Raw genomic sequence first — 13,227 nt, forward strand, 5'->3', positions numbered from 1 at the left:
TCTGAATATAATTATAGCCGCATTATAAGGCTGCGGTTGGGGTTAGGATTGGGTTGTGGGGGTGGGGGTAAGTTTTTAAAATCCTCTCATGGCCTCAGAAATCTTTGGCCTGGCCCTGTTAGAGAATGACTGAATTGCAGACAGCAGACGGCATCTGCAGCTGTAAAATGATGGCTTTTTAGTTTTGTATGATCAGCAGGTTCAGTATTTCTTGTCTTGAGACCTTTGGTATTGGAAAGCTGTGGCAGGCAGTTTTTAAAGGATTTACAGTGTTTGGTGCCTGTGCAGTTTATTTTTTCTCTCACAGAGTCACAGCTCTCTGCTGCTGAGACATTCGACTGAGTCCACAATCTGTCATTTCAACATTTGGTAATTATTCCCACTCACACACACCTCCCCCTCCAAATGAGCCAGAGTGCCTCAGCTCCAACTCCACATTTCACCACTCAGCCACGAGGGTTAAACGTACTCCTGGAGGCTGTAGCTGTCCTTGATGTCTTTTTGAGGGAGTTTGGATGGAGACGAGTGGCGCTTCTGCTCCTGATCCAGCGTTGGTTTCTCCTGCAGAGCTTTCTCCTGCTTCACCCTGTCCATCTGCAGCTGGACTGTTTTGTTTCTGTTTTTCGGCTGCTTGTGCTCCGCTTGCAGCCCCCGCCTCCTCTGCTCATCTGAGTACAACGCAAATCTGTCAGGATCGGCGGGGGAAGCGCGATCTGGTCGTCTTGTTCTTTTTCCAGGACACGACAAACAGAAAATGACCCCCCCAGCCAGGAGGAATCCAGCAGAGATAAACGTCACACACAGAGCTCCACCGGGTTGATATTTACTGCTGTCCGGCAGGTCTGTGGTCAGGAAGGCGGTGATGACTTCGTTGGTGAACCAGGACGCGGGGACGAGGCAGAGGAGGCTGGCCAGGATGAAGCAGCCCCCTGCAGTAATTGCTGTGTGCCCCTTTGCTCGGTGGCTGCCCCCCCAGCGGGTACATTTGAGCCCCAACGTGGCGAGACAAAGTCCAAACAATGCAACTATGCAGGACAGGACCATGCCGGCCCGCATAGCCTGCAGGTGCGGCGGCAGCGACAGCACCGAGTTCTTCATGGTGCAGCTGAAGACGCCAGAGCTGTACCACACACAGTCCATCCACAGACCCTGCATCTGCGAGATTGGGGTCATGATGCTGGTCCACACGTTGATGCTCACCTTCCAGTTGGGCATCAAAGTGGCCACGGTGGCACCGAGGACACCCAGGAGTGCCAGGGCGAACGCCAGGATTTGAACAGCGGCGGACAGCATGGCTCAGCCCCCACCCCACCCCTTTCCGTCCAGAGAAGCGCTGTCCCGGGCAGGTCCTGACAGCAGATAATTCCTCAGCTCAGGCTCCAGCGAGCTGCAACCAGAGGAGAAATGAGAATTGAAGTGAGCGTGGGAGCGTGACAGACGCACAGCTGAGGCTGCTGATGGGAATCTGTTTCTCTCTCCCAGCTTTCTGATGCTTTTTCGGGGGGGTGAGCACATGAGAGCTCGATGATTGCCTACATTAGTTACTCTGCAGCTGATGTGGTGATCATTGACACTCAATTATGTCCTTTAAAGCTGCAGTGTCCCTCAGCAGTACTGCCTCTGAGCTGCAAGAAACACACAGCAGAGCACAAACTAAGAGTGAAGTTATTTCTCCTTGATGGAGTCAAATACCTGAAACAAGAGGAGCAATTTTCCTTAAAAAAGTTCATTTTGATGAAGACTGAGGTCTTACCTGTGTTGCGTCTTTGGCAGTGTCTCCTGAAGTGACTCCTGGAGATGAAGCAGAGAAGCAGTGTGAATGAAAACAGTGTATTGGATAACAGCCTCTAACTACCCCTCTGCTTGCTGTCTCCTTGGCAACTGTACATACAGTTTCATCCCATTCTGCGTCCCGGAAAAGAAGCGCCAGGCGTCCTCTCTACAATCTCGCTGTGAATAGAAGAAACCTTCGTTCAGACAAAAGTCCAATTCAGGAAATAGGTTTTTGCTTCCATCACCTGAAGGTCACTGGCTCGGCTGAAGGAGCCGCAGAGCAGCGTTCTTATCTGATGATTTGATGGCAGGGTACGTCAGCGCCGCAGCGCCGCTGAAATATTGTCTCAAAATCAGCTTTTTACCTCAAAATGTTTGTTTCAGTTTCTTGTCTTTATATTTTTTTTCTGTTTGCTTTCTGAGACTTTTGCAAGCTTTTGAAAAAACATGGCAGCATCTCTGAATCTGATAATAACCATGGAGACAAAGACTAATTACTGATTATTAGTGATCATATCTGATGGTCTGAGTGTTCGCTTTCAAAAATGGTCACATTTCACGCGGCCGCCACAATCACCGGTGCTTTTAAAACAATCACCGTACAGCATCTGGTCGTCATTTTCGCTCGTTTGCTGATAAAACCACTGAGCTGTTTCCTCTTTGTGGGACTGCATTGTGAACCAAGGTGTCGCCCGTCATGTGACTGTGCGAAGAATTGCCCACTGCAACACGCTGATAAGAGTCCGCAGCCCACCCACCCGCTCTGCAGTCACTCAGTCAGTGGCAGCCTGTTATTACCATAATCCTCCAGTCTGGGTCTATCAGCTCAGACCTGCACAGACACGAGCAGCTTTCTTAAACTGGAAACTATAAACACACATTTTGCTCCAGGTTCAGCCTCACTGTGGGAAAACACAAGTTTAAAGACACCGTGAGCGTCACTCCCACCGTCATCACCGCTAAATTCCTGTTGTTGTGTTAATACAGTAATTAAAAAAATTGATAAAAACACAATAGAGTCAACTCTGTTTCCCACCAGAGGTGACGTCATCATGAGCATCAAACAGCGAGTCGCTGCAGATTCCTGGTGGAGCTTCTGCACTGTGGGCACAAACAGCAGCTCCAAACGGACTCGGCCTGCAGACCTCTGAACACTCAAACATGAGTATCTGTGACACCATCACAGCTAAGGCAAAGAGGAACGTAACCTTCTGAGATAGTTGTTGAGACCTAATGAAGTAAAAGCATCAATAAACCTTTTATAATTTTTATGCTCAATATTAAATATTTTGTGAAATGAACATTCAGTATTTTTTTTTTACAGAAGCTTTGAAGGTTTATTTTGGGATCTAAGTGAGGTTAGAAAATATTTAAATCTCCTGATGAATGTGTTCTAATTCATTATTTTTAATAAAGTAATAAAAGATTAATTTTATACCATTTTTGGTTTTGATGAGTATCTGTTAATTATCTGTTAATACATAAGGAACTACTATAAAAGAATGAATTCACTTTACACTATATATACTGTAGATATGTGTATATAATACATATATCAGTTTATTAATTGTTAGCGTGTTAAAGGTTAATATTCTGGTGGTGCCATGATTTTGCTGTTAAAAAACAGTTAAAGTTTGAGACGATTTTAAATAAAAACATCTACTTAAAATAATTTCAGTGTTTTTAGTTTGCAAACACTGGTGAAATTTCACTGCAACACAATAAATTAATAGAAGCAAATTTTAACAAAGCCTAGGCTGATGTCAGTGAACCTCTAGATTTAGCGTAAAAAAACTAGCTTCTTTTTATGTGACATAAAAATAATAATAAATCTGAGCGCTGCACACTGAACTGTCTTTGATCTGTGGAGGTTTTTATTTTGTCCTGTGTGGAAAACTGGGAAAACAATCTGATTGAATAAGCAACACTTCCAGCTTTTTCTTTGGATAGTTTTAAGTAAAAATGTGGTTATTTCTTGTATTTTAAAACTTTAAATCTCACATGTCTGAGTACCCTTGAGTTCACTGACAGGAGGTTTTCCCAGCAGTCCAGTTTAATAATGGCTCTGTTGACCCAGATCTCTATAAATGGTCAGAAAATGCTATGAGAGGACCTGTCACGCTACTAAATCCTTATATTTCAGAAGCTGTTTAATGAAACTGGATTTTAGCCCTGATCATCAGGATGGCGTGTATGGTTTTACATGCGTGTAATACTCAGCGGTATGCTCCGTTAAGTGAAGCATCTAATGGCTCCTGCAGTGTTCAGGTCTCCTGTGTTCATCCCACATCCCAAACAGCCTATTTCAACATCCAGCTGCTCCGCGTGTCGCTCAGCGATGTGAAACAAGGCGGCGGGCTATTAGAGGTGGATCTCTGGAGGTTTGACTCGCTGCCTGCAGGCCTGGAAGTCTGAACACTGCACAGGACAAACTGAGAAACTGGTTTCCTTCTGTCCTCTGGCCTTCTGGTGTCTCACAGATTTATGCTGAGAGTTTCAGGCCTGCTCTGCTTCATGGTCTGTTTAATTTTATGACCCACATTTTCTGTTAATGTTGTTTGTTCATGTGTTCCTGCTCGAGTCTGATTTTGTTTGGTGGGAAGTGTGCTTACTGAGGAGCAGGTTTGTCTTCATTTTCCTTATTTTTGTATTTTCTGTTTAATCATTTTTCACGTTCTCACTGTATTATTTATTCTTTGTTATTGCCCATATTTGTGTGATTTATTTTGTTTCATTAAAAAATATTTTTTATTTATTTTAGTCTGTTCTATTTTATTTTATTGTATCTATGATCTGTTTGGGTGGAGACCCCCACCCAGGACGGCCTTCCAGGGGCAGCCCCCTGCAGGCATTAAATCCCGTGTTATGGTACTTGGATGAGAAGCAACGCATCTCCATGAACCTAAAGTTCAGTCACCATTTGAGGCTGCTATGGATGGCTGAGAGTCTACATGCCTTTTTTTTTTTTTTCTGTTATTTTTTTTCTCGTATCTTGATGTTTGAGTTATAAAAGTAAAAAAAAAAGTTCTTGCTAATGGGCACTAAGTAAGTAAATAATAAATAAATGACTTGTTTACATTCAGCAGAGTTCAGAAACCTGAGATTTTTAAAATTCTGCTGTTTTAATCGAAACATCACTGATTTCTGAGTGTTTTGTTTCTGCTGATGGAGAAATGTGATGAATCTATCAGCATGTAGATGGATAATTCTGCTTCATATTCAGTTAACATTGATGTGAGCTGACAATGAGGAGGCTGAGTAGGAACATGAAGAAGACCTGAAAGGATTTCCTCTCACGTTGGATTAAATGTTGCAGAACATGAAGTGCTCGCTCCTCCTCACATGTTAACACAGTGTCCACAAAGGCATGTGATTCCTGAATCTTTAATCCAACACAGCTGAAATTAGCTTTACATCAAAGCAGACAGTTTGACCTTTGACCCCTCAGGCACAGTGATAATAGATTGGAGCTGAATCAAACCATCTGGCAGAAACAAGAATCTCCCCCGAGACTCCATCAGCCATCAGCCATCAGCCAGACGGGAATATAAATGAGTGCTTTATCTACGCTCAACACATAGTCACTGTGTGTGTGTTAGTTACACTGAGTTACATTCACTTCATTCATCTGGAGACGTATCCCCCTCTAATCTAACTACATGTACCGACTGGGGCAGTTAGTAGTAAGCAGGAGTCAAACCTGTGGTTCTGTGTCACTTGCTCGTCTGCTGCGGCTTTGACAAAAAAACTACACAAGTATGAAAATGACCTTAATTTGGCTTAAACTCAATAACAGAGGCTAATATTTCTGTTATAATATAGATGCTCTGTTTAACAGCCTAAACATGCTGATACACATGTTCCATTTTGTTGGTGAAAGATAAAAGTCCTAAATGATGGAATTTGGTGAAAGGTGAAAGAAACAGCTGATGTTCAATCCGGAAACTACGGAACCCCGCAAGGGACATGGGGAAAAAAAAAAAAAAGAGGCACTTTTGCGAGATCTCGCAAAACTTTTTAATATTAGGACATACTTTAATTAGTTAATCTTGATGTGGCAGTGTCAGTGAGGATGAAAGATTTGGTGAGAGACTGCTAGCAAAAGTCGCCTTTATTTATAATTCAGTTTTGTTACTGTTGGCCGTAACCACGCCAAAATTGTATGGGAACCCCCCACACTCAAAAAAAAATATAATGGACTTACTTAAAAATGTTGTGTCAAGTGGTTCCACGTAACTTTTTTAAGTAGGTGTTAAGTAACAAGTTTCTGTATGATTTACTCAAAAGACTTAAGTATACTGTACAAAAGGGACTTGAGTAATTTAAACTTAATGTGGTTACTTTCATTTTATGTATGAAAACTATGTTAAATGTATGTGACATAGTTGAGTTCAGAGAATTAACTGGATACACATTAAAGCAATACAGGATTGCTGAGTAAGAGCAACTTGATATAGTTAAGTTAATCCTAAATGAGTTTCTTTTGTCAACTTAAAATCATGTTAAATAGAAAAAGAACTGTTAACAGAGGGAGGAAAAAAACACAACTTTGCAAAACAGCACTTTATTAAATACTAAGAATAACATCATCTTGTTTTACAAAAACACTCAAAATAATAAAGTATAAAAATGCTTTGTATTTATAAAAAAAAAATTACAATTATAAAGTTAAGCATCACAGTATTTTTTAAACTTTCAATAACCTTTTCAGAGCTCTTAGCTCCACACAAGCTTCAACTAGTTCAAATAGCAGCAGAACATCCACACTATGGTAAAGCGTCTTTGTAGGAGAATTTTTTTTACCCATTACAGCTAAGTGGCTACAATGAGGTATCTTAATACAACTGAAAGTGCTGTAACAACAATCTGACACATGAGAAAAACAAAAAACAAAAAAAAAGAATAAACCTCAAAACAATGTTTTGTCTGCTGCCCAACGTAAACTCTTAACAGAGTCGTATGGTCTCAGGTCAGTAGGTTGATACTACTACCTTAGATTTCAATTTGAAACTTGTAACCTTCAAGGTGAAACAGTAACGTAAGAAATAAAAAAAGGTTAACAGACAACCCAAACTACTGCTCAAGTTAACAGGATAACAAAAACTTTTCAGCACACTGAACAGCCCCCATAATGGTTTCATGCATTATTCCAGCAGTTTATTTTTGAGTACCTGGATTTTATTTAAAAGTCTGTGTGTATCAAGTTCCATCAGGATCTTTTGGATGAATTTAAAAGTGTACCTGAGGTCAGAATGCTCAGGTTCAGGTCGTAGATGATCCCAAACAGTAAGGCACAAGAAGTGGTGACATCTTTGAGTTCATTGAGCACCTACACACCTTCAACGATGATGCCAACATCTTCTGGGGACTGATCAACATCTTCACCTGGGTGTTTAATCACATAGGTGCCGATGACCATCTGATCCAAATCTGCCTGGGTTTCATCAGGGTTCTCACTCTAAAAACAGATAAAAATAGACAAGATAATTTAATAAAACCTCTCTCACTGAAAGCATATACACACGTGGATAAAATTATTGGTACCCCTCCTTAATGACCAAAACATCCACAATGGTCTCTGAAATAATTTAAAATGGACAAAAGTAATAATAAATAAAAACTTATTGAAATTTAACCAATTAAAATCAGGCACTGCTTTTAATTTGTGGTTCAACAGAATCATTTACAAACCAAACTGGAGAAACAGGCCTGGACAAAAATGGAACATCTAGAAAAGATTGAAACTAATTTGACCACAGGGACATGTTAAACTAAGGTGTGTCCTCTAATTAGCATTACAGGTGTCTTCAAGCTTGTAACCAGTCAGTCTCCTATTTAAAGGGTGCAAAGTCGTCACTGTGCTGTTTTGTGACGAGGTGTGTGTGTATCACAATGAAAATGGACCACAGGAAGTGAAGGAGAAAGTTGTCCCATGCCTAGTGTCAGAAAGCTTGGTCTCAGTTGCAGGCCTTCCAACAGGATAATGACTCAAAACACACAGCTAAACTCACCAAAGAATGGCTAAGAGCTAAACATTGGACTGTTCTGCACTGGCCTTCTATGAGCCCTGATCTAAATTCTATTGAACATCTGTAGAAGGAGCTGAAACATGGAGAAGGCACCCTTCAAACCTGAGACAACTGGACCAGAATGACAAACAAAGAGTGGTCCAGAATACCTGTGGACAGGTGCAGAAGTCTCATCAACAGTCACAGAAGTTGTTTGATAGCAGTTACTGCCTCAAAAGGTTGAGCATCAAAACATTAAATTACAAATACCACAATTTTTGTCTAGTTTGTTTTTCATGATCCACAATTCAAAAGCACTGTCACTGGTTAATTTTCAGTAAAAATTTTAATTACTTTTGTCTGTTTCAAGTTATTTCAATGACTGCTTTTGTTCACTAATAGAGGATTGCCAACAATTTGTCCAAGTGTGTAATTCAGATGAAGCTTGCACCATTTTTATATTCTTCTTGATAACTGACTCCAATAATAAATGAAGTCAGTCTTCAGTCTCCCTGGTTCAACACCCTGCAACTACTTCCTTAGTACGTCAATGTTCTGCAGAGACCTGCTAATGAGCCATGATCCAGGTGTGTTGAACCAGGGAGAGAACTAAGACATGCAGGATACTTGAGGACTGACTTTGGACACCCCTGAGTTAACTAAACAAAACAAATAAACAAAAAAAAGTTTTGGGGATAAATGTAAACACTATTAAGGAAAAAAAAACTTCTAAAAAAATAACTGGTAGTGGGTAGGTTCATCAAAGTTAGCAAATCATATATTGTCTGATATTTGTAGGCCCAATGAAAATGAATGTGGTGGTAAAACTTAACAACTCTCCATCACAAAGGTATTGAATCTTGGTGAGTGAATTACAAAATTTGACACCTTGATGAGAACTTATTTAGCACAACCATGAATGAAAATGTCCCTTTTAAAAAGAACTGACACTTACTCCGTACTCTTTCACTAGCTTTTCAGGGTCTTCGTTGAGATACAAAGGTAGTGCTTGGAGGCTACAAGATCTTCTTGTTGCAATGTAGTCGTTCTGCAAAACGAAACAGGAAATATACTGCATAAAAAGTCACTGACATTAGGAACAGGGAAAAGTGCCTAAAAGTGATCCCTGACACAGATATCAACTGCTGGCCAGCCAGCTTTAATGCAGAGGTCACTTATTCATTCATAAAATCCCATTTAGCTACAGGTGCACTTATCAGTTAACAACAAGGGCAGGGATAAGTGTGAAAGCCCACTACAGTCTTATGTGACTTGTCTTAGTGTAAAGGTGGATGGTGGGGTAATTATGCAAACTATCTGCAGCAACTTTAGTATGCAAGTAATTATACACAAACCTTGTCAAATAACAGCCATAAAGTTTTTGATTTTGTGTCCTACTGCTTCTCCTTTCTTGCTGAGAATCTGTCAGAGTAGTGGACCAGCTGCGCCATAAACTGATAAGTGGGATGGTGGTAATGCAAGTGAACTCAGCACTTATCTAGGTAAGTATTTCAAAAAAGACAAAAAAGAAGTACAGAAAAAGGTTATCATACAGCTTAAAAGTCTTCCACAAGTAATATCACAAGATTACATATCAAATTCCAAAACATATAACATCTGTTTCATATTGCTAGATATATTTCCAAACCCTAATGTAGTACAAATCTTCAGTGATTCTAATCTAGAATACCCAGTGTGTAGAATACCTATGTGTTGACCCTCAGTGTATCAAAATTGGTTTAAAATAGAAAATTACATCTACCATCTACACAACTTCTGAAATAATTTATGCTTGAACTAATTTGCTTGACAACTCTCACACTTTATACATTTTTAACCAATTAAAAAGCCCACATTATGATGACAGCTGATGCTATGCAAGTGATTGGACACAACTGACAATTAAATGTAGCTGAAGTAACACAGTTTTCAACACTTTGGTTAGTATGTGACATACTTAAATGACTATGAAGGGCATTCCAAGTTTTAAATACACAAGGGCAAGCAGAATAAATGCATGGGTATGGGCGTCTGCTGCTGAAATTGCCATGAGCCAACCTGTAGTGTTTAGTAGATGGATTCTTGTCGATGCAGTCATCCCACAGTTTTTACAAGACCACATTCATATCTGTTGGAAAAAGAAAGTGATATTAGAGTAAAAACATTGAAGGCAACATATCCATAAGCTGACTCACTAACGGCGCCAACAGAGCTAACGTTAGCTAATGGCGCTAATGGAGCTAGGGGTGCCAATTTGTATTGGTGGCGTTTACGATACTGCTATCAGAATCGTCACAACTTTACAAAACTACACAAATACATAGTAATGCGTATTTGATAATCAGTCGCTTCAGTGAGTTGACTTTTCAATGTTTTTTTACATCCGGTAGCAGAGTTAGCAAAACAGAGTAAGAGTAACGAATTAGCATGGTTCCCCCCCTTTACCTCAGCCTCCACCACAATTTAACGCATACAAAACACATAAAACTATTTGCTATATGAAGTAGTAGTAATAAAGAGATATTTACTTACCTTTACTCAAAGGATGACAGCGGATTTTGCAGAGCCGTGTATCTCCATTTGCATTAACAAGCGGGATAATCATGTGACTGTGAACAAGCGAGATTAAAGAGGAAATACGGTGTCCTGAAATGGACAAACCACCCTATTAATGAAGTGCTTTCCATTTTATGTAATTTTTACTTTACAGAGTTGAGTTGGGAAAACTTAACATAGCCAAGTAAACCTGACATTGCACATTTTTACTTTCAAACAATACAACTAACTTAAGTTGATGCAAATAACTCATGGTCTTTGAGTAATCAAAACATAATACTATGTTTTATAGTGAACAACAGTGACATTTCCTTTTTTTGAGTGCAGCAGCCTAGGCCTATAGCAGCATAACTAAGGGAGGGTTCAGGGTCACCTGATCCAGCCCTAACTATAAGCTTGATCATAAAGGAAAGTTTTAAGCCTAATCTTAAAAATAAAGAGGGTGTCTGTCTCCTGAATCCAAGCTGGGAGCTGGTTCCACAGAAGAGGGGCCTGAAAGCTGAAGGCTCTGCCTCCCATTCTACTCTTAAGTATCCTAGTGTCAGGTAAACAGGTTTTTTGTGAAGGAAGACACCTGAAACACTTCAATTAAAAAAGTAAAACATTTATTGTATTAAAGGATCAGAAAAAGTACACATGCATGCGAGGACTCAGAAGAGACAGCCTGTGTGTGCTCTCTCTCTCTCTGAGCCCGTGTTCCTGTCTAACCAAAACATTTTTATACTGTCAGCCTTCTGTTATCTATAACATAAGCAATCTCTGGGCGCTATGAGTTGACCTTCATCACTCAGTCTCATCCAGGCTGGTCTTCGTGACTCATGATTCCTCAGCTGTGGAGTCATGAAGCACATCATCTTCCTGATGTTTTAATTATGCGTCCTTGTGGCCGTTCCTCAAGATAAGATGTACTGGAATAGAGAGGTTAGTCTAGTACTTTCTGATCAGTTGCTCTCTGTCTAATGTATTATTTATTGTTTATTATTTGGTTGATCCACTGTTTATTAATTAATTTACTGGAGTTTACCTTTAAACATTTGTCCTTTATTCACTGAGTAAAAAATAATCCCTAACACAAGGAACCACAAGTAAGCCAGCAGTCTGAGAGAGAAGTGCTCTGTTGGGGTGATATGGGACTATGAGGTCTTTGAGATAAGATGGTGCCTGATTATTCAAGACCTTGTATGTGAGGAGAAGGATTTTAAATTCTATTCTAGATTTAACAGGGAGCCAATGAAGAGAAGCCAATATGGGAGAAATCTGCTCTCTCTTTCTAGTCCCTGTCAGTACTCTAGCTGCAGCATTTTGGATCAGCTGAAGGCTTTTCAGGGAGCTTTTAGGACAGCCTGATAATAATGAATTACAATAGTCCACCCTAGAAGTAATAAATGCATGAATTAGCTTTTCAGCATCACTCTGAGAAAGGATGTTTCTAATTTTAGAAATATTGCGCAAATGCAAAAAAGCGGTCCTGCATATTTGTTTAATATGTGCATTGAAGGACATATCCTGGTCAAAAATGACTCCAAGATTTCTCACAGTGTTACTGGAGGCCAAAGTAATGCCATCCAGAGTAAGTATCTGGTTTGACACCATGTTTCTAAGATTTGTGGGGCCGAGTACAAGAACTTCAGTTTGATCTGAATTTAGAAGCAGGAAATTAGAGGTCATCCAGGCCTTAATATCTTTAAGACATTCCTGCAGTTTAACTAATTGATGTGTGTGTCATCTGGCTTCATTGATAGGTAAAGCTGAGTATCATCTGCATAAGAATGAAAATTGATGCAATGCTTTCTAATAATACTGCCTAAGGGAAGCATGTATAATGTAAATAGAATTGGTCCTAGCACAGAACCCTGTGGAACTCCATAATTAACCTTAGTGTGTGAAGAAGACTCCCCATTTACATGAACAAATTGGAGTCTATGAGATAAATATGATTCAAACCACTGCAGTGCAGTACCATTAATACCTATAGTATGCTCTAATCTCTGTAATAAAATGTTATGATCAACAGTAGGCCTGCAGCTATCGATTATTTTAGTAATCGAATATTCTATCGATTATTCCATCGATTACTCGAGTAATCACATAAAAAAATACTTTTTTCATATTAACAGTTCATCTGCATATTTTAACTTCCGTACTGCAGTTTTTCTCTGTGTGAAACAAACAGGGTGGATGGAGCAGCTACAAAGTTCTCTTTTCTTCACTTACTGATCAGGTGGTTGATGAAGGACTAACAGCTGTTTCCCAGTAAAGGTTTAACGGTGGTTACAGTAGTGAAATTGCTTCTTTTGGAAGCTTTTTTCCATCTGAGCTCGCTGTCTTCGGCACCGGCTTCGCCTCTTTGCACTTGTGCAGACAGACTGCACCTACAACAGCTGACTGCTGTTGTTGTGTTATCAGTGTTTATGTTAAAAAACTGGGGGCTGCAAGAGTGCACTGTTGTAATGATTTGTATTCACAAGCATTATCCTTAACACGTTTCTACTGCAGGTCTATATTTAGTCACTAATCAGGGATTAACATACAAAAAATATTTTGATGGGGAAGGGGTCCTTCCGGTACTGGATGATCGCTAGTGCTAATGGCGGCACTTGCTAGTAAACATGGTTAAACTGAAGTAGACAAAAAAAAATAACAGCTGAAATTCTCAGCACAGTGATCACAACACACAAACATGGTAGAGAGCGGTGGAGGCATGGAAAAATATGTCAGCGATGATCCACTTTAAGTGTCAGAGGGAATCCGTCGCAGCAACGGAGAGTTTTTTTTTAGAATCTAAGGTTTGTTTGTTTTTTAAAACGCCTGATACACACTCCAGATCAGTAGGTGGTGGTAATGCAGCTCTAAGCTGGTTTGTCCATTAAACCCACAAGAAGAAAAAGAT

At 39.9% G+C, this 13,227-nt stretch overlaps 1 protein-coding gene and 1 long non-coding RNA gene across 2 annotated transcripts; both read right to left on the reverse strand.

The window, feature by feature from the left end:
• Positions 1 to 459: 459 nt before the first annotated feature.
• Positions 460 to 1,305, reverse strand: LOC115774488 (claudin-20-like). Its single transcript, XM_030721810.1, has one exon. The coding sequence runs from the start codon at positions 1,291 to 1,293 to the stop codon at positions 460 to 462; it is 834 nt and encodes a 277-aa protein (XP_030577670.1). The 5' UTR covers positions 1,294 to 1,305.
• Positions 1,306 to 6,996: 5,691 nt separating this feature from the next.
• On the reverse strand, positions 6,997 to 10,366 carry LOC115774489 (uncharacterized). The gene is made up of 5 exons (XR_004019196.1): positions 10,314 to 10,366; positions 9,840 to 9,909; positions 9,137 to 9,279; positions 8,737 to 8,829; positions 6,997 to 7,231 (listed from the first exon to the last, which is right to left on the reverse strand). It is a non-coding gene; the product is annotated as an uncharacterized LOC115774489 (long non-coding RNA).
• Positions 10,367 to 13,227: the final 2,861 nt, after the last annotated feature.

This window comes from Archocentrus centrarchus, chromosome 24 (assembly GCF_007364275.1).
Source record: "Archocentrus centrarchus isolate MPI-CPG fArcCen1 chromosome 24, fArcCen1, whole genome shotgun sequence".
NCBI classification, from domain to species: domain Eukaryota; kingdom Metazoa; phylum Chordata; class Actinopteri; order Cichliformes; family Cichlidae; genus Archocentrus; species Archocentrus centrarchus.